The 23144-nt window shown below is 34.9% G+C and overlaps 1 protein-coding gene across 3 annotated transcripts in view; it reads right to left on the bottom strand.

Moving 5' to 3' along the window:
* Positions 1 to 22390, bottom strand: part of ASB5 (ankyrin repeat and SOCS box containing 5) — a 30666-nt gene extending 8276 nt beyond the window's left edge. The window contains exons 1-2 of one of the 3 annotated variants that reach the window (XM_062575787.1): positions 22155 to 22390; positions 19849 to 20141 (exon numbers count right to left, since the gene is read on the bottom strand). In XM_062575787.1, the coding sequence (XP_062431771.1) occupies positions 19849 to 20044 (196 nt within the window). In that variant the 5' untranslated portion in view covers positions 20045 to 20141; positions 22155 to 22390. Of the gene's footprint in view, positions 1 to 6117; positions 6311 to 19848; positions 20142 to 22154 lie in introns of those variants that run through there. The other 2 variants (XM_062575788.1, XM_062575789.1) reach the window with 2 other exon arrangements.
* Positions 22391 to 23144: the final 754 nt, after the last annotated feature.

Here is a 23144-nt window from a genome sequence, read left to right as displayed (position 1 = left end):
AACCTTAGAAAAATTAAAGCACAACTGAACATTTAAGTTATCATAGGACTAGATAAAATTTGTTATAGAACTAAAATACTAGAGATTAAAATTTCCCAATCTGGGCCTTTAAAAATGCAAGAAGATTTCTATTATATTGTAGTATCCAGTACCTGTGAAATTTCTTGTACTTTTTTTTTTTTTTTTTTTTTTTAATCTGTATGATTCCCTTACACTTACCTGGACCACAGGTAAGATCCAGATTCCAATATTCTTATTTGCTCTAAGATGCGTGTGTGTACGTGTGTGTGTGCACATGTGCACACAGGCGTACACACTGTTCCCTATACTTTTATTTTGCATTTATTAAATATCTTGCAATTCTTATTTCTAGTGAGAATAACTGATAAACATACAAAAATTGTTTGCAATTTAGGGGACTTGATACTACAGTAACAGAGCTGAGAAATTTAAATGATCCTGATTTTTAGAAAATGTGAGAATTTCCTCGCTCCCACTCCAATAAGCTCAAGTATAGTTATCATATAACAGGCTGGATATGTGCAATCACTACGACAATTTTGACTAATGCTCTCCTCCTTAGTATTATTAGAACCAGCACTCAAGTAAGCTTTCAAAACCATTGGATACATTAATTTCCAATAATTGCTCAAAAATAATTAAAAGCTGTATTTAGAAGTTGTTTTTGAAATTTTGTCCCTATGTCTTAATTGAAGAGAATTTCTCTTTCTTGACCATTTATTTTATTCCTAAATTAAGAAGGAAAAAAAAAAAGACAACTACTATATAAAAAACAACTAAGAAAAATATAAATGTCATTAAGTCTATATGTACATTAAATATATTCATACATAGGACATTTTTGTGACTAAGTATAATTCTAAACAGAACAGAGGCACAGGTGGGACCTGAAAAATATGCTTTTTACATTCTCCTTTCCTACATCTGCAAGAATGTCTGTTGATGTATCTGTTTCAGTGACACTAGAGAATCAAATGATGCTGGATCCCATTTCAAGCTCACTTTTGCACGTAGACCCACTTTATATCCCCGCTTTCAAGTATACATTGCACAGTTAACTGTTTCTGCTAAATCTCTTAAATATGAAATGCTTAGTTTTGTTATCAGCTCTATAATAAAATCTGTAAGTATAACAGCTACAGAAAGATTCTGTTCAATCCAAGTTTGGAAAAAAATGTCACATTCTAACTGATTTATCATTAAGCATAATAATTCATCACTAAGTATCAAGTGGACAAGAATATGTTCAAAATAAATACCTATCTTATAAATAAACAGGTGTCATCAAAAGAATTAAATTTTTTGTTTAGCTTCCTGCCTCTGCCTCTGCTAATCTAAGTTTGCCATGTCTATTACTTAGAAAGCATTTACAAGAACATAAATGAGTAAAATTTCAATTCATTATTGTCTGTAACAACAGTATTAGCAAACATATTATATTCAAAAACTGTTAATGTATTAAGTCCCTACTGACGTTGTCTCTGACAGATGCTGAAGGCAAAGTAATTCTAACTAAATTTAGAAACCACATTAGTTCCAAGCTCACTGGCATATAGTTTACCAGGAACGGCAGCCCACACTGCTCTACAAACTCTAAAGAGAAAGAATAAAGATATTTATTCATTGTATTAACAGGCAAGGCTAAAAAAAATATTATTACAAAATATACAATACCTAAATCTCCATCTCCCCATGGCACTTCCAGCCAGCTGCAATTATAAATCCTACTCATTTCTTTCAATTCAAAATAAAAATCTGTTCTTGCTAGTTGGGCCTGTTCTTAATACACTTCAGCTATGTTTGGAAGGAGATCAGCAGCTCACTGTAATATGAACTTTCACCTGTAAAACCTCTGCAGTAAACACAGCTCTAAGATATGAACTCAAACAGTTGCCAGTTTCTTTTCTTATGTTAAAGGGCAGTGGTTCTTTTTTATTTTTCCTGTTTCTTTTTTTTCTTTTTTAAAGGAAAAAAAAAGAAAAAAAAAAAAAAGGCTTTGTAAAGTGCCAGCATTTGCTTTCCAAGACAGCCTAACTAGAATTTCAGCATGAGGGAGATTCATAGTGAAATCAATAGAAGTTTGAACTGCATATAAACTGCAGGATAAACGCTTTCTTTTCTAACCTCATGTAATTAAACACAGGAATCAATAGTTTATTATCCTCAAAAAATCAGTATTAGTAAATAGCTTTGTAAGGGAAGCACTGCCAAATGTTCATATGGTATTTTACTACTTTCTCACATTATATTAGAAAAGAAATAAGCATAGAATATTTCAAGCATACCAACTGCTACTAATTCTAGGTTTTTCTTTTAGCAGTTCACTACTATGTCAATGAAGTTCTTAACAGTTTTGAGGTCAGGAAAAAGAGTTTTTAATAACTATGTGTCAGCAGTGAAAGTCTCACCTCTTTGAATTATACATTATATACATATAATATAGAAATTATAACACATATAATTACTCTGTGTGTGTGTACACATACACACATGAAATTGAAATGTTGATGAACCCTGCAAAGTTTAGTTTTGAACCAATCATCACACAGTGAACCAATCATCACACAGACTTTCAAAATTTGTGGACTTCATTCCAAATTCAAATGCCAACAACTTCCAATGTTTGAAAATCATACAAAACAAAAGCTTTTCTATACAGTTCAACTTCTGATACAGCCATGTTACACACTCACACATTATTTTTGTGAGACTACCTGTGTCATATTCAATGAATAAGTTATCAAATTATTTTATATCTTCATATCTAAAAGGATCTCTTGCTCTTTAGCACATACTATCCAAACCACAATCTAAACATTTATATTGCCTTTTCCATTGGTATTCTCACAATAACAATTGGGTATTCTCACAATAACAAAAGAATACTTCAAAACCCTTATTGAATCTATCTTCACAACATTGTCCACTCATACTGTTTTATAACTAAGGAACCAAAAGACAGAGTTTTAAGGCTCAAATTGTAAAACAGATCTAATGACTTATTTTTTCAAGAGTACTTAGGCATTGTAGCTTACATTGAAAGCATTGTTCAATTACAGTTATGAGAGCTTGGATCTTCTGAAATTGCAGCCTTGGATAATATCAAGAATAACTACGATCACTCAGAAAACTTTTAGGTTAGATGACTCATCTTCAACCATCTAGATGCCACAGCAGAGAGATGAACCAAATCCAGTTTTAGAAATGGAACTAAAAAAATAAACCCTTTTTTCTTGTGAATTCCTACCTCATTCACTACATATCTTCTAACCTTTCCAGTAAATAGGAACACACAGGACATATTTTTTCATATATAAACTTAATCCATTCTCAAAACATAGACTATCTTGTGCAGTGAAGGGAGCAGAAGTTCTGTAGAAAAGTACAGCATGTGGCCATGTTGTCAAATTTTGCATTACAGTACATCAGAGGGTCAAATCAGCATGGCATAGGCAACATATCTTTTAACACTTCCTAAATTTGGAGTGCCTGGAATTGCAACTCAACCTACTTTTAACAGAGAAACATGAGGCACCGAAATGTATTAAAAGTCCTTTAAAAAAGCAACAGCAATAACCAAACATTGCTTGCTTGGCTTCCACCACTATAAAAGCAACATTATGCTACATGAAAGCAGTGGTAATGGCAATGGCAGCAGCAGCAGCTGTTCCTGCCTCAGTTCTGGGCCTTGCATACACAGAAGTGTGTCAGGTGCCTTCTCCTGTCATGTGAAAGCATAGCAACAACTGCTCCTTCCTCTGTCCATTAGTCACACAGTTTGTTTTTCCACCTTCCTGAAGGATCAACAATTCGCTACATTTTTGTCCAGCCTAAAGTAGCTTGCAAACTATGCCACAGCAAGAGCACTAAGATGTAAAAAGTCATATTAGCCTCTAAACTTCTGTAATCAATAGAGAATGTTAGATCCACATCATATTCTTTGATTTGAGTGTGTGGAGCAGTTGGTAGTGTTCTTAGGCTGTTAATATTTGCTTGCACTAATAACTAAAACAAAAGAAGAGTTTTTCAGAGGACTTCCCAAGTAGAAGCTTACAGAAAAGGAATAACTGACATTCTGAGTTGACTTCAGATTTTGGAGGACTTTTGTCTAGAGGAATTTTTGACCTGGGCTTGTCAAATAGTTTGTAGCCCTTAAACCAGACTGCAAGTCATTTTGCCCAGATTAGGCTCATAACTCTCAGCATTTTTTCAATCTTTCGTCAGAGTGTAACTACTGCAGAGAATACCCAGTTGGCCAGTAAAGATGCGCCTAGTGTGCTGATTTTTGCCAAATCCAAGAGATTTTGCTAAAACAGCCTGGCTGTGGCCCTCATGCCATTGGGCTGAAGATCTTTTCCTAGTCTGGCTCTACTCTTTTCCCTTCTATCCAAATCTACTATGACATATGTCTCCTGTCCCTTTGCCACTTTTAGCCCATTTTACAATCTGCAGATATTATGCATTCTGGAATGATGTCCTCTGGCATTGCTCTGCAAGGTGCCTCGCAAAGATAGTCAGGTTTGGAAGCCTGTATGGATCCTTCCTATCTGATATTACATATTCCTGCTGCTCAAGTAACATGCAACAACTGGAAGCATCAGCTGCAACAGGAGTCTCTCAGAAGCTTCAGAATGTCTATCAGAAAGCATAGATGTGCAGTTTGGCCATCACAAAGAAGGTGTAAGTAGCTGGACCTTCAGAAAAATTTACTTTCCATATTTTGCTGTGAATTTTTTAAAATTTCAAATCTTGGCTAACTGAGGCAATTCTTTATAAAAATGACAAAAAAAACCTGTTCTGATCCTGATCTGATCAAGGAGCAGCTAGTGCTAACATTTTTAAACAAAATATCCTTAAAAATTCTTTTCTGATGAAGATTATCCTTGTTCTTGGAAACTGCTGATCTAATAAACTGAAACGTTCATAAATGAAAAGTTACTACAGATCAGGTAATTTTAGCTCAAATGGTGAACAATTGGAGGGTAAAAGGTACACTGCAGGTTAATACTGATGAATAAATATAACCTTACAATACCGTTGTAGTTCAGTGGTTATTTAGGAAACTACAGTAACTGCTGCTGAAATTATTGAACATTGCTTAATTCTAAAATTGACAGTACTGGAAATTAGCAAAGTTATTTTAGGAATGCTTCTCATCCTCCTGTTCACATACCATATAGCTATGTTTTGCATGGAAAGAATTATGAAATTCCCATGTAAAATATATTCAACCTCTCCCTCACATCACCTACCCTGTCTACTTTCCTTGATTATTTCATTATCTTCCAGTTTTTAAATACTTACTAATTTCATGTTGTCAATGCTAACAAGTTTTCACTTCCTTCATTTATTTGGCTTACTCTGAGTCTTAGAATATAGTTGTTATTAAATAGGGTTAATGATCACTATTTTTTAAAAAAACTCACCTTTCAGCGGAGAATTACTCAACTGCACAATTACTCAAAGCTCTTTTACACACTTGTTATACTAAGACAAAATTAGAAAAAAATGGAACATATAATATAGCAGTCCTAAACATTTCTATTATTATTCAGTTTATTCCTCATTGCTCAAAATGTCTGTCCAGTAACTTAAATGCCTCATAATTACTTCTCTATACAAACCCTTACAATTACAAATTTGCCTTTAGTATCTTAGTATAGGATGCAATAATTGTCACCTGTATTTCCTCCACTGCCTTCTGTTTCAGTTACCTCTAAACTTGGCGTATAAAGTTACTCTTCCACCTCCTTTCATTCTCTGTTCTCTTGTAAACAATTAGCCCTCAGTATCCAGTTACCTTATGGCAGGACAGCAAAAGTCGGGGTAAGTCAAGCCTTAAATACTTGCATAAAACAAACAGTGCAGATAAACAAGAAAGAGTAGTTCAGATCAGCTGATTTCAGTGCAGAAAGAACAACAGCAAATAGTTTCAATACCCTTGTGTTAACCCATGGAAGGTAATAGAGTGCCAAAAACAATCAAAAATTTACATTACAGCTGGAAAGAAATAACAATTTAAAGCTAGATCATAAACTGGGTCAGCTTAGCATATTTCAGTACACCATCAGTTTGTGAAATGGCTGCTATACTAACCTTGGCTGGTCAGAATACCCCAGCTAGCTTTTCGTTTTGCAGGACACTCCCCTATACTTTCTAGGCTTCTTTTGGGGAGATTCTGGTGAGTGCAGCTCCTCTCAACAGCAGTATTTGTTGTCATTATTTACTTGTTTCTCGAGGAAAGCTTGTCTATCATTAATGCAGGTACTCTGGTCTGACGCACATCCACAAATGAATTTCTACCACCTTTTATTCCTCCTTTCAGTTTTTCACAAGGGATCTTGTTGTACTTACTGTAGAATGGCTACAACACTGAAATCCATTCAGTTACATTTACTAGCTTGGACTAGTGAGTACACAGTGGGGGAAGGGAAGGATTGCTCTAGCATTTTCTATTTTTAAAACGGAGAAAGAATCAGCTTAGCTACAGCATGAGTCTTAACTATTTACATGATTTAAATGGAAAGAAGGTGTTAATTTTTCATCATTAAACCGAAAAGGAAACAGATTCTTAAAGCGTAAGTATTCACTGCTTTATTGCTTGCATAACAAGCAAACTAAAACAGAAAAAAATAGAACTGCGTTTATCAGGACGGCAATTCTTTTATTGATGACAGCTTGAAACAAAAATTATTATGGAATCAAGCTTTACTCATATGTAATTTGCAGTTAAGAGAGAAATTGTGTAGCTAGGAAGAATCTAATTACAAAACACCTTTTGGTTTTTGTTTGCTTTGTTTTTTAAATAGGAGACACAGTATCGTACAGATGTTAACTGAAAACTACATCTTGAATAAATAAAAGCTTGATTTTACTAGCAAAACAAGACTTCCCTGGTTATTTTGAAAGTCTAATCCCATTACAAAAGCAAGGCTGCAACTTTATCAAAAGAGGCACAACTCATTATATTTTAAATATAAGGAAAACAAGGGCAACACACTAGTAGCAAATTTTTTTCTGTATTACCATGCACCATGCTGGTACTACAGAACAGAAATCTGCAGGGAGAAGCAAAAAGAAGTAACTGATTCATGATAAAATTCAAGCATGGAGTGACTTCCTTGTACCAGTAATAGTTAACATACTACCCCTTCCCTTCCCCCTCCTTCCTTCTAGTATTTCCTAACTGTCCTCTTCTACTAATATAAAATCTAGCCATTTGCAAACTTTTTAAAAGAAAATAAACATTATTGTTTTTTTCCTAGTGTGATTTCTTTCAGGTATTTAACGAAAATTTATCCCTTAAATGTTGAAATAATACACATTCTTTCTCTGTCCTTTTGTCTTTCTTTAAGGAAAAAATATGTGCCAGGATCATAGTTAGGTGGGACAAGGGGATGTAGAAGGAACACCTTGAATTTCACCTTGAATATGCAGTGCATGAGAACTGGTGTGCCTGACTGGAATATCTTTACAGGAGAACAGAAGTAGGTGAGCTATTTCTATTCTAGCAAAAGAGAAGGAAATTGCATTCTCTCAGAGATGCTGCAGCTTTCAGGAAGAGGTTTTCCTCAGAGTCTATCTAGCTGAATCAGCCAGAATGCCTCACAGACTGAAATAAACACCTCTACAGCAACATCCAGCAATCAGACTCTCTGCAAGTAAAAGCTGAAACAGAGCAGAACAGCATGCACATTACAAATATGTCACTTTAATATTAGAATTACTTGTTAAATTATACTATCTTTTCCAAGAAAATAAATACAGAAAAAATATGATGAATTCACAAGAAACCTTACTGTGTGTATACACAAGTCCATGTCAGGAAGATATCAGCATTATTCTACAGGTGACAAACAGCTGATGACAATTTCTACATTTTCCATGGCTTTGGGGTTCATCTCAGTTTTACATTCTCTTTCCATTTAGAATGGAATCCCAAGACTTTCAGGAGAAGGTGATGAGGATTAGGATCAAGCAAAGCATTCGGCACTGTACAGCAGGGATTGACAGTGGGCTGAGAAGACAAGACTTGCATGTTTTTTATAGGAGCTTTGTGGGTGAGGTTGTCAGCTGAGAATGAAGCTAGGTCTGTTCTGTGAGGTGAGCAGTTCATGCTGCTCAGTTCCCACAGATACTCCAGCCCTGCACAGTATTATCATCACCATCTGCAGAAGTGTGACTTGCAGCAGCAAGGCAACCAGCACATGCACAGACAGCTGCCACAGCCTCAAAGAGACAGACCCTCAAGGAGGAGGGTGAGCAGGTGCTGCTGACACCCAAAGAACTGTATACAAAGCAGTGAGCTGGCAATGGAAGTAGACTACCTCAAAAATTTGCCACCTTCAAGGCAAGGATATTGAGAAATGTATCTCTATTCCATAGACACTTACCAATGACTATTGTGCACCGACTTTGCATACTTTGGAAGACATCAGAATGAAATATATAAAATATGTACTATCTTCCTTCATGCATTAGAAAAGGCAAAACTCATTCAGAATTCTAGAAGCAGCTTTCCACTAAATTCTGCGAGGCAGAACTATTCATCTTCTGGGCAAAAACCATACAAAAGTCACATTATAATAGTACATAAAAAGTACATAAAAGGTTATTTTAAAACAAAGGTAGACATTTAAGGAGTTCCAAAATCCACTAACAAAATTTACAACAAAAAAATCTAAATACACATTCAAATGTATAGTATAGGTTCTTTTATCTAAGAAACTACAGTAGACCATATTTTTACCTACTTTGGTATACAAGCAATCAGGGAAAGCTTTCAGATTATATTTACTCATGGTAGCAATGCAGCTCCCTGCACAAAAGGAGCAAGATGAAGGGGCCGACACTACAGAATACAGTTTCAGAATAAAGAAACCAGAGGTTTTTACTGATGAGCTTGGCCTTTGGACTTAGTTTAACTGGCAAACATTAAATAATACACTACGTTGCATTTCACTAATATTTATTTAATTTATAAGGGGAGAAATGTTATAGGAAACTTTCAAGAAATTTTCTTCATAATGTTTTCTATCCAGATTGTTGTAAGAATAAATGTCAGTACACTCTCAACATTTGTGTGCCAGCAAATAGCTGAGCTTACTCTGTGGGGACAACTGTGCTCTTAACAGGTGGGAATGAATATGGAAAGAAATTTTTGTTCATCTATTTCAATGGGGAACCCATTCTATTCTGAATGCTGCTCTTAATGCCATAGAGATGCCATTTAGATACCACAAGATGATACATTAATTAAAACAATAACACCACCAAGAATCGACATGATGCAGCCTGATGCAAACTGTCCGCACTCTAAAAATAACAATTTATCCTGGGAAGAATTGGGCAAAATTGCCCTATTTCCAAATGCCAAAGATTAGTCCTTTTTTTGTGTGCAACCCTCCTCAATTTAGCCAAACGATGTACCATCCGGCTTCCCAAACTATTCTGTGCTTTCAGGTTCAACCACTCTATCTACTTTTTCAACCAGTATAATTATGGGGTTATTTGGAGCCTGCCACATTAAATTCTGGAACAGGACATGTAAATGTCTTTTCCTCCTTGTATGATACATAGGCTGTAAATAGAAGGTGACATGATGGACAGGCTTCCTGGGTCTCAGTGCCAATACCGTAGGAGTTGCCTGTCGTTTAACATTGTCACAAACGAACCAGAAGAGATCTTGAATATACAAGAGGCTAATATCAAGCAAATTTTGGAAATAATTACAGAAACACCATTACCTATAAAAACACAGCATCCCAAAAGGCCATGGGGGCCACTGTTACATCCTGCAGTGCTGGCTCAGCACCAAGGAAATTAAATGCATCACAGTACATCACAGTGATAAAGCTCTAGTAGTATGATAAGGGGGGAAAAATTTTCCTTTTTTTTTTAATCAAATGCTTGCATCAAGCCATGGTCTGTGGCTAAGATGATATCAATCACTAGCAAACAACTAGAAGCTTAGACATTACCCATATGTCACCAACCACAGCCCTCTGTCCTCCACATCTTGCTAAATGCCAGCAGATAAACAGGTAATACTTAGATGGTCATACATTCAAGAATATTTATTTATGCCCAAGAGTGTACTATCTTCCACTATTATTTTTTTTTAAGTAGTACTTGTGGATCAGTCATAAGAAGATTTGACTGTATTTGCAATGTCTCTCATTCTCTGTTTATGAGAAATAGTGTAGTGGCTTGTTTGCAAAAATTTCCTGTCCATTTCCAGTGTAAGTCAACCAGCTCAGAAGTTTCCCCATATGAGGCTTACAGTCAAGCACCATTTGACACTCATCTGGGACCAACCTGGTGTATATCAAAATCAAAAACAGTTATACAGGAAGGTAATTGCTCATTATAAACATATGCCTCTAGCATTATTAGTGCAAACAAACAAGCAAGAAATGTCATTTCCCTATACCACCAATAGCACCAAAAAAACAAAACAAAACAAAACTATTACAGACTCCTGCTTGTATCATCACTGCTTCTTATTTGAAGTACAAATCATTATTAAGATAGTGATAGCATGGATAGCTACTAGTTGTCCTACCTCTTCTCCCTAACATTTTAACACTTCGCAGGCCTTGCACTCTTTTATGCTTGGAACCAAACTGGAAGGTTTAGAAAGAGCTTAAATTTCTGATGTTATCAGTAAAGGCTCTGCCTCAGCCATTACAGCAGTCAGACATGGAACAATGATACATTTACTACATTTCTTCTTCAGGTTTGCAATGGGCACCCTCTAGATCTCTTCATGCAGACAGACAGAGGTAACTCAGCATTTTCTAATCTGTGCACTTAAGAAAAACAACTCAAAGCAGTGATGCTGGTCAACATGGCCAAAGCAATTGTCAAACAAGCCCAGGCTTCAGATATTGGAGGAGAGATGGAGGAGACAAAGCATGACATTATTAGCTGGCATGGTAATGGTACAGAGCACTACAGAGTGAATCTTCAGTTAATTAGCATGAGGACACAACTATAAAGACTGAAATCTTATCTATTGCCAGGAAGACTAGTGAAACAGATAGAGCATGCCATAATGAATTTATGATCAACCAGTCAGTCTTTCTGCAATCGTGAATATAGCTCAATACTTAGGCACGTCACGCATTCCCCCAAAGCCATCATCATCTAACCCTGGCAGAAGTTCACTCTCTGCTTGCCTGCATTGCAAATGTTTGAGAACACCTCCTACAAGAGAAGAGTGTGAATAGCAGAACCCTGGCCACAACAGATCTATGGCTGTGGGAAGGAGAATCACCTTCAGGGAACTATGCTATTTTGGTTTTCCCAGGCTGCTCTATGCCCTCTGCTGCAAAATAGACCAGTGCAGATGGTACGTCTGAGCCTGCCTCAATCTAATACTGGAGATTCCTTAATATCTCTCCTTTAACAACAGTTGTCTTTGCCATTGCAGGTAGATCGCTCTATCCTTTACTCCAGGATCATTTTTCAGTCTTATTGCTAAGTACCTTTAAAAACTAGAGTTCTAAGTTATATCAAAGTTCACATTGTTTCATTGTCTACTTGTTTGTAGTTCAAAAGCTCATTACTCATTTCATCCAGAAAAATAAATCAATTGATGAATTGATGAATTTCCACATGAGTTAATTTAAAACATGCCAATCAAGCATGCCAAAAGTATGCTGGTGACAAGTAAAAGATCTACCTTAAAAAAAAGATATTTCAAGGAAGTAAGCATGAATGATACTGACAAAAATGCGTAAAGGCCTTCAGAAAACAGAGCTTGTGGTAATGTTCTTCTCAGGGAAGTGGGGGGGAAAAAAAAAGAAAAAAAAACACTTTCCATGAAGGAATACCTGTAATGGGATACCTCAGCTACTTTCAGGGAAGGAAGGATGCAAACAGGTTCCAGCAGGCACATTCACAAGAGCCTTCTGTCACCCCAAAGATTTTCTTTAAGGTGAGGGAAGAGTCAGTGCCCGCCAAGAGGTGTGCTTGGGTTTTGCTGGCACAGATATGCCAGTGCTGTGGCTGCTTGAATTGCTATGCCAGTCTATTTCCATCACATAACCCTCACCAAAACCCCTTTAAGATAGATTATATTCTTCAGAGGAGGTTCTGGTAATTTGTTGATATGTGGTGTTATTTGCGTCATTTTAAGCAAGTGTCTAGAATCTTCAGAATTATTTTTGAGTATGACTCTTCTCTGGCAGAGTTATTTAGCATATGAAGAAGGGGTAATACACTTATCAGAAAATTCTCCCTTTTACAGCTTTTAAAAAGGGCACTCATACTATCTTAAGCATTTTTACACCATTAACTTACATACAGTGTATGAAAAACAAATGCTAAATGCGGTGCCTTACACTGGATGGTATGGTGAATAGGTATGCCATACAGTATTCCTGTCATTACTAAATGAATCCCTATTGTATCCAGGAAGCTAGCAGAGGTCTTATATGGCTTTTATTAATAGAACTGTGATCGCTGTGGAATGCAAGTGGAGAAAATGCCTTGCGCCTATCTTCCCTACCTAACAACTGTTGCTGAGTGACATTATCAATTGCAGCTTGTTAGAATAGAATAGTAGGAAAACATTGCTCTAATCATTCACTACAGTTCCAATTTTAATTAAAAAGAAAAGTAAGCTTTCCAAACAGTGCAGATCTAAAAGCAATACACAACCTTTTTTTTCCAATTTATGAGTTGTATTTAATGTCCCTGGTTTCTTATGTCTGCATAAGTAGTGCTCAGTGTACAAGAAGAAGCAGGAAATGTGAGGCTTAATAATATTCACCTAGTCTCATAATCCTGAAAAGAGATGGGGACTCCCATCTCAGACAGAAAATTCCATGGATGGCCTAATATGCGATAATGAAGAATAACTATTAATAATTAATTAAATTAATAAACTAATAATTACCACTGCCAAGGCATATACAGCACAGAAGGACACATTAGAATTTTCATTCAACAGTAGACTTTTTAACTTAAAAGAATTCAAGGCATATTCAACTCTCCATTTCTGCAAAAACAATATAATAGACTTTGAGACTCTATACTCAAACTCTACAAATAGAATGATTTAAAATAATGTTCAAATAAAATTTTAAAGTAATGTAAATACTTATAAAGTGATATTCTCTGAAGACCTGGACAGGCAGTTGACAGTAGTATTTTAAAAATAAGATAAAATGCATAATTCAAGCAGTACATTTACAAAAGATTCAATTTCATGTTGTCAAAGTACTTGGTTTGTGCATCAGACCCCAGGTATCAGGGTAAGCACATGACTAACTGTTTGTTGTTATTTGTTTCTTAACTTCTGCCAAATGATTCTTTCATAGGAAAGTTCATCTGTAACACCATCTGCTTGTAGCTAAAAGCTTTTTGATAGTTACTGAATATTAGTTTAAATTTAGATACAAATAAAATCTTTTTCCCTTACACAAGTTTATGAATGTGAACTTTAATAAAATTATCTGTATTATCAAAGTATGGACTTTTTCTTTTAAGCTAAGCTCTGAGCAGCATTTGCCAATAGAGTTTATATCCTGTGAACCCAGTAACATCTGACAAGTCCTAAGACTTGATACATGCACTTACACTTTGAAATCGTTTACTACTGCAGCCCTACTGCCTCATTCTAAAGCAAAGGAACTATAAAAATCAGCTGAAGTGCCAAAGCAGCAGTTGTAAATATAGAGCACTTTCACGGTATGACCAGTAGCTGGTATGGTAGGAAGAGCCTAAAGGTTGCTTTTGATCCTCCAGTTTGTATCAAGCAACAGCTGTACAACAGACTGAGTTATTAACTCTTCACAGGCCTGGATTCAGTACAATCTTCTTACCATAATTTAAGAGGGAAAAAGGAGAAGCAATGTGGATATTACTAAGAGCGTGTAGTCAGAGTTTTCTCCCCTATAATATTGACAAACTGGTCATTCAGTCAAATTTGTTCAGCAGAACTGCTTTCAAGGTTGACAACTTTCTTCTTTATTACGGCTAAATTTTTTAATCTTACAAGGATGAAAAAACATAAATTAAAATAATTCAGTGCTAACTACCTGATTACAATGCACATTGATATAAAGCTCTGAAAAATATGAATTAACTCCATTCACTTCAATAGATTATCTATGTTTAGATAATGAAAGTTACTTTTTCATTCTCAAGGCAGATTAACACAATTTGGGCACAAAGTAAGAAAGAAATATCCAAAACAAAGACAAAACTGAGATGCAGTCTTGAAGGGGGGGGGCGAAAAACCAAAAACACACAAAATAGGAACACTATAGCAAGAAACTGTTGATAGGGATAAAAACGAGTCTTGGGCTCAAATGGAAAGAAGAGCTTTTAATCTTAAATGCTGTACTTCCAAAGAAGGCAAAAAAAGTTTCTGTGCCAAAGTGCAACCACTTCATAGCAAGTCAAATTTGTAAAATTCTTCAATGAGCATGCCTACACCAGTTGCTTTGCAGGTGCCAAAAGCCAAATTCTTCTCAGTCTACAAGCTTATTCTTTCTCAGCATAGTAAGGGACTTTTCAATCATAATTCTGAAGTGCATTTCCATTCAGAACTATTAAAAAATACATGTACCTTGAAAAAACTGTCATATTTGAGTTGTTAAGAAAAAAGCAACCTTTGAAAGTGCTCCAAGAACTTTCAATTGTAGATTCAAGAGATTTACTTATCTAAGAATTCTAGTAATTGCTTTCATGTTTTTTTTTCTTTTTCCTCCCTTTTCTTTTTAAAATAGAAACAGCCAATATTAAAATATTTCATTCAAAATTACATCAAGCCCCAATTTAACTAGGTGTCCTTTAAATTCTACATACTTGATATGATAGTGAGATTATACTTCATTTTAAAGTTTCTTTTTATATTTATATTCTTATCCATATACATTCTGAATTTTAGAATTATAAATAAGCAAGACAGAATAATAAGCCTGAATTGTAAAATTTATAAAATTCTATCCATAAATGCACCTGGTAGTATATGGGCATGAAGAAAGTCACACTTAAGTGACTTAAAAACTTAAGTTTTTTCAGTCTTAATACGAATAGACTAGTACTTGCAGATAGAGGAACTAAGATAAAGGTAATGTTTAGGTGGGTTTAATTGCTTTATTTTATTAAGTGTTGATAGGGTAGTGATACCAGTCATTGATTGCCAATCTGTTGTGCAGTAGTTACACATTTTAGGAATTTGTCAAGAGAAGGATTTTTTTAAAAAACATTATTTTTCCTTTCCTTTTTCTAATGTTTGTGCCCAGCGAGATGGCACAACAGCTGAACTATTGTCCTGATTTTTTAGGAAGGACAAAGGATTATTGAGAAAGGATTCCTGGGTTCTATTTTCTGCTTCTGAAACTACTTGTGCTTTATGCTAAGGAAATACATCAAGAGAAGTAAATCACTGCAAATCACTGTCACTGTGGATAGCCCATTAAGGAAATAATTAATTCCAAAATTAATTTGAGCGTAAGTTCATCTTTGTAGATCAGTTTGTAGGGTACAGGATATTAAAATTGAATATACGTACAATGCACAATGACTTTTTCCGTAAAAGAAATAAATGAATAAAATGCTGATTTTTGTGAATTTTCTAGAATAATGAATACATGTTCACTTCAACATGAAAAGGAAGATACCATAATTTATTTAAAACACAGTGATAGGCCCTGACTGCAAAGCACTTAGCTCTAAATAACTAATCAGTCCTCCTCAATTCAATAGGGCAAGTATGTGTGCACTAGTAAGTGTTTATTTACAAGATCAGTGCCAAAGTTAAAAATAATCCAGTAAATGGGTACTTTATAATAGGACAGACCCCCTTTTCACTTACTTATTTTATAGTAGTAATACTATTGATTTCACAAAAGAAGTTTTAATTTTGATAGTTTATTAAGACAAGAATTGATCCACTGTAAACAAATACAGACTACAGAATTCTGTCATGCATTAGGTTTTGTTGTTTTATTGTTGTTGTATTATTGTTTTGGTGTTTTACGTGACAGACTATTACATTTATCTTCAGAAAACTTGCAAATGACACAAAGTTGGAGGTACTGCAACTACTCTGAGGGAAATAAACTTCAAATTGATTTGAGTAAAACTGAGAAATTGTCTTTAATCAAGAGCATGATGTTAGCTAAAAACAAGTACAACATACTATATTTAGACAGGAAAAAGCAAATGCATAGTATAGTGCTACTGTTCAAAATAGCATGGGGTTTGTAAAGGGCTACAGACTGAGTCAATAATACTTTACTGTTAAAAAAAAAAAGGGGGGGGGGCCTCATTCCAGGAGGTATTACATAGGATATCATATACATGGCACGTGATATAACTGTTCCACTCAACTAATAGTTTCACTTGTTGCATTAATAAAGTCTTAGTTGGAGCACTCTGTTTAACTTGGAACATTAGACTTTAATAAAGATGTATATGAACTGGCAGAATTCCAAAAGAGAGCAACTACAGTAATTCCTGACAAGACAGGAAGAGATCCATGATAATAATCTTAAAATTGATTGCTTTTCACACATGGAGTATAACTGATAAATACCTTAATTATGCTTTATAATAAACATTATTAAACTAAAAATTTATATATTTAGTTTGCAGAAATAAAGATTTAGGTGGATCTTGGGTGGAGTTAGAAACACTCCAATTATGATAATAGTAAAAATTGTAATAGGCTACAGAAAGAGACTGCAGAATTCCCTATTACTAAGCATTTTAAAAACAGGTTGAAAAAACATTTGCTGTGGGATCGTAAATGGGCCCAAAAAACCTCCCAAGGTGCCTTTCAGCTGTACACTCCTGCAGTTCTAAAAAGGAAAGTTTGATTCAGACTTGATCTCCAGTAAACAATTTAATGTGATTTACAACTAGTAGAGTTTATAGATACGCTTTTCTGGTCTTACCTGGTGCTGAACACTGATCTAGTTCTTATATTTCAATGCCACATACATAAGATAATCATTTCTAATTAGTTATGGACTCTGTTCCAATCCAGCTGTTCATATGAGATCCAAAGGATAGATTTAACACAGTGGGCTGGTGACTACCCAAACTAGAGAGAAAATGTTCCTGAAATATTAAGGGACAAAATATGACCTTTTTTCCAACTTAAATCTAGCAACAAGACTACACTGGGCAGATGACACAGGTGAACCTGTCTCCTCGTATTCAATGAGGACAGTCACAAAACAAAGGATGTCAGCCAAGAAATGTTTGATCCCTAGGGCCCAAATCCTGCATTGACCTATATGCCTACAGTTTGATAAATGGAATTTCATCAACTACTACTCCTCTGTACTCTATCATTTATACAGGTTTCATAAAGGATTATTATAGCTCAGGAGCTCAGTCCAGTAAACACAAGATAATGCCTGCTGCTAGTCGTGCATTACTTCTGAAGCGCTATTCCTCTACAGAATTATAGCATTCTATCATGGCCCACCCATTAGGGCAGCAAAAAATAATTTTACAGTTACAAGCAAACTGAAAATACCAGCATTAAAAGGATTTTAAGAAAATGTAATCAGGTTAAAATTAGAAAATAAGAACTAACATTTCCTTTAATTGGAACTACTTCTTAATTATACCTTCAATTAGGTTATTTTACTATTTTTTGTTTTATTCTGCTGAGACTTCTCTGTTTAATAAAAAACACAGAAGGAGGTCATTAATTAGGCAGATATTCAGTGCTTAATTTTATCATGTAGTGGCTTAGAACAAGAAACTGTTACATTATATTCCAAAAACTCTACAAAGTATCTGTGTACTCTGCTTTACAAACATAAATAAACCCATCCCCACAACAAGATGTGAATTGAGACAGCAACACGCTACCCCACTATGAACACAGAGTAAAGGTACAAAAATGATTAAGATAAAACAGTAATTTTGAGGAGCCTTGTTTGTGTGCAGAAGAGCTAGGATTATTATGTAACATTAGCCGAACACATGCTTAGTTCAGTTGCAAATCTAGGCCCAAACACTGAGTGCAATGAAAGACTAAGACACCCAGAGCCCACTGTGAAAAATAATTGTTTTTTAAAAAAAAAAAATCAAGCAGAAAACCAGAAACTCTACCATGTGTTGGAGCCTTTAAGATCAATATAAACCTCTGCTACCTCAGCAAAATGGTTACATGCAACAGTGATAAGTTTTTATCTTTTACATGAGCCAACTGCTAGAAGGTTGAACACATTTTTATATAGCTGTTCAGACGTCTGATGAATGATCAAACTAAAGTCTCCTGGGTTCAGTGACAGATAACAGAAGACAGACTGTTTCATCCTCTAACCTAATGCATTTTATTCCTTTCCTGCTACTTTTTCCCCCTACTCTTTTTCCTTCACTACTCAGATTGTGTCTCAGTCTGCCCAGAATGATCCTCCTTAGAGCTAGCTGGAAGTGTTTGATGACAAATTCTTCTTGATTTGGAGCAGGAGTTACCATATCTTGCGTAAGTAATTTTGCCAGTAGGCTAGAAAGCCTATCCTGCCCCCACTACCGTAGCAAATACAGGTGCACACATACACCCACATAAATTATACATATACATATACTCACACATATGTGTAATAGATCCAGTGATGTGATGCTACATGTTCAGATGTGAAAATCCTGGGTTTCAATACTTTCTAAGTCATATAGAGTACACATGACATAAAACCTTTAAGCAAATCTCCCAATACACAAGCTATTCACTTTGGGAAGTAGGTGCCTTTCTCTGGTTTGCAAATTTAAACACATATGCAGAATTACATTATATCTGACATTTATCCCAACACTGAAGAGTGAAAAGATCTTTCGGTTTGAAAATGTTTCTAGCCCATTTCTACAGTTTATCCTTTGCATCTAACTCTTGACTGTTTCTTCTTGTTCCTGATATCTAGGGATGAGCAATGAAGTCAATGAAAGACAAAGCAAGTATCTTTTTGTTCTGTTGTATAATTCACATGGTATGATCTCTAAATACAAAGAACTGCAATCAAAGAAAAGCAAGGCAGCAGGGATCCCATGCTAAGTAAAAGCATGGCTCCATCATGCACTAGGAGATGTATTTAAGAAAAGAGTTTTTTGTATCCTGTGACACAGAAAAGAATTGAACAAAAATGGTACAGACTCACTGCAGATGAGAGCCTGAGAGAATAGTAGTGCCCAGCTCTAACAAAGTTCTGCTTCAACAAACAGAAGTTGGATGTTTTTTCACCACAATGACCAAAAGCTCACTCTGACAAACAATAATCTTCTTGGTGCATGCCAAGTCTCTAATTCAAGGCAAAGAAGGACTATATCTTCTTGAATAAATTATTGTAGGAACATTTTAATTTAAGGAGGAAATATTTTTCTTAATTTGTTCACAAAAATATCTGGACTATTTTCACTAACATGTTAAGAATAACCTCATTTTAGCCATGTGATAGGTATGGAAAATTTCACCCACATGTGGATTAAGTGGGGGCAACCTTAGAGGTAATTGGGAAAATTGGTATAGAATAGGAAGTAATGGTAATCTCAGTATAGGCCTCTCTTCCAACTGGAAATTGCCCATAATACTTCTGTTTTATTCTGAACCTGGTATTAACCAACCAAAAAAAAAAAATATATATATATATATATATATATATATATATATATTTACTTATAACTAAAGATATCTAACAAAACTCCTTTAAATACTTTGTTAAAAACAGAGAAAACTACATTAAAAACTCACACATATCACTTCTCAAACTGAAAAGAAATCAAGCTAGTAGAAAAAAAATTACCTGAAAAAAATTAAACAATAGTGATAAACTAAGATAGTAAGTACAAACATACCTTGTCCTTGAGGAACTCCATAAAATTCAGCAGCTATCCTTGCTGCTTCCTTACGGTTCCCTTTCACAATGTAGAAATGACTAAGTATAGCAAGGCTGATCTTCACAAAAAGTTTAAAACAAAAAAGGGAAAGTATAGTAAAGTAGACATTAGATAGCTGCTGAGCAAAAGGGCGATTTTCCTCTATGACAGTCATTGCTGCAGCAAAATCTCTCTCAGTGTTTGGGCAGGGCTCTCAAATGTGTTGATAAGATCATATGGCTCCAGCCACGCACTCTTGGGAACAACTGGTCCTGAGGAAAGAAAATATCAGCTGGTCATGATGCTTGCTGCTCAAAATATGAGGATTATTTATACTGTACATAGTATTGAGTTCACTACCACTCCTGCTAGCCTGGTGATATTCAAGTGGGACAGAACATAACAGGCACAGGTTCCAAGATTCTGAATTGTATTTGTTCCATTTAAAAAGTCTGTCTCATTCCAGATTCTGCATTTCTCTTTCATTTATCATATTTAGACTTGTTTAAAAAGGCACTGTCAAAAGTATCAAGAGCTTTAATTTCATGTAATTAGGCTACCAGCCTAAAAGTTAAATCAGTTTTTGTTAAGTTCTCCTGCTTTTAAAGTATAATTGTTCTTTTATGCTCTTTATTGTAAAAAAAAATAGTCTATCATAAAAAAAAGACAAATCACATCAGTAAGTACCTGAAATACAGATTAATAAAGAAATATAGATCTAAAATATAGCAGCTTTGACAGTCTCTTATTATTTCATTCAGGCTGAATCAAAGAAGTTACTATACATAGCTTATACTATTATACAAAGAAACTACTGAGAATGGATGATGAAAAAAAAAATCAAACTCCAAGATACTTTTATAAATCTCAGAACATTAAAATTAGCAAATAAATGCACTGGTAAATATAAAACATGGAAAAATCTCTAATGCTTATGATATACATTTCATTGTGCTATGTCATATTATTTTAAACCAATTACGTGGCAGGCTTTTTTTCTTGGCCAGTTTTGGAGAATGGAATCTAAATTCCTCAGGGTTGTTTTTTTTTTTTTTTTTTTTTTTTTAAGAATATGCTTATATGCCATAAGCTTATTACTCATAGTCATCAGCAGTTACTCATAAGTAGTTCCAGTAGTGTGAGTAATTGCTAGCGAGTAAATAACAAGGTTTCAACATGACACAAATTGAAGAGCCACAGGACAGGATTGGATTCCTAAACAAGCTGTAACCCTAAAATAAAGGACTGTAGCAGTACAGCTAAGGATTCTGTATTAATTCCTTTATATTACTTTTCAAATAAATAAGAACTAGTATATTTAATCGTAGTTTAAAATACTCTACCCATAGGAATGTTAAACTGAAACACTCTTTCTATTCTACTCAGGGTTCTTTTGTTTGATGATCAGAAAAATAACATTTTAGAATGCTGGCAATAGTCCATCAAGAACAGAGGGTATGATCCAAATGTCACAGCATCCAAAGATCCCCTCGACTTCAATGAACAGAATACAAATTTATATTTTTAAAAGAAGAGTGGCAAAATGAAGATCCTCTTATGATCTGGCTCCAGGAGGGATATACTAGGGTAAAATAATATGTTTTCTGTAAACTATGTCCAAATAAATCTAAGTAAATGAACAAAGGGCAATGGTGTAAGGGAAAGGAAATGTGCTTGAGAATAAATATCACAATTTTTAACAGATAGGAATTTAATTACAGTTATCTTGAGAGAAGCAGCCATTTACTCTTTTTCCTTTAAAAAAAAATCTTAAATCCACACAAAAGTCAAAATAGCAGCTGGAAAAGGCAGTAAGAAAATAGTTTACACTGTAATCTATATAAGTCTGAGAAAAACATACATCTGTTTTCTCCTAAATTTGTATTTAGAAGAAATTTAAATTTATAGGCATTTTCTCATCCAGCTAGAATAGGAACTGTTCTTCTCATACCATAGTTAGAAGTAGGATGGAGTACTTAAAATGCCAAACGAAAATCCCTTTTTATATTTGGCACATTGTTATCTGACACTGAATTGAGGTGTCATGTTTTCCATAAGGATAAATAGGCATTATGTTCTGAGCCAGCATTGCCAATTTCCGTTTCAGTCATGAATAGAAATGATATTTTCCCTAGTAACACATTCAGTACTTGGAATTTTATACACTTCCGTATTTTTACTAGCATTATTAAGCTTAATTTAGTCAGTCCCCAGAATTGCCCAGCCATCTGAAGTACCTCTGTTTTACAAATTTAACATGCAAAATAAGGAAGAACCATCATTACCTGATAGAAAAACTTTTACCTCTTTATAGTGTTTTTTTACTTTACTCCATATGGAATCATCCAACGAGCGTTCTTCATCTCCCGGACTTCTCCCATATTTTGTTAATTAACAGAACAGTCTCTTTTTGTAGAGGCAAAATTCAAATAATAATAGATGGAGCTAATAGCAGCAAAGTTAGTCTTTTCATTACAATACTGTTTCCTTCTTCTTATAACTGCAGTTGGGCAGAAAATTCTCAATTGTTATGTGTCTTCGGGTTGAATTTTTCTGTAAAGTAACAACAAAATAAAAACCCTTTTCTAAAATAAGGCTGTAGATGCACATAATGTTTTCTTAAATGATCATTCCATTGTTAGAAACAACATGAAAACTGAGCACGAGGGTTATCCCTGTATCACAGCTTGTCTTCTGTTACCTCATAAATTTCCCTCCATAACTATAAACTATATAAAAATGAAAGAAATTATGAGTTTTGAGAATTTCAGCTCACCAATGTTCATAAGAGGCTGGCAAAATTACTCTCCTAATAGTATTTCTGTATTCTAGCTCCATCTCTCTTCTATGCCACTTAACTGGAAGTGTTCTATCTGCACAGAATAATCGAATTTATCCTAATCTAAGGCTACTGAGGCTCAGCAGAAGTGGTCATTATAGCATGTTGCCAAACCCATGCTACTAGGAACCCAGTCATGAAAATAGAATGACTGGATGCTGATGCTTACACGGCATTTTGGAAGAATCAGCAACATGAATACTGAGACTTGAGCATGAAATAGTTGAGAGCAGGCCCATGCAGACAGAGAGAACAGGAACAGAAAGCTACAGATATTGTAACAGAAATCAGGAAATAGAAGCATAAGTTACTAAATATAGCAGCTGAAATCAATGCAGTGCTAAACAAGAATGTAAATACTGACATATAAGTGTACCAAATTTCTATTTGCCCAGCAATGTGAAGCAATTGGATGCTGATATGCAGCAGTGCTGAA

This window comes from Rhea pennata, chromosome 4 (assembly GCF_028389875.1).
Source record: "Rhea pennata isolate bPtePen1 chromosome 4, bPtePen1.pri, whole genome shotgun sequence".
NCBI classification, from domain to species: Eukaryota; Metazoa; Chordata; class Aves; order Rheiformes; family Rheidae; genus Rhea; species Rhea pennata.
The sequence above is the reverse complement of the archived record's forward strand: the minus strand, read 5'-3'. Positions and strand labels throughout refer to the sequence as shown.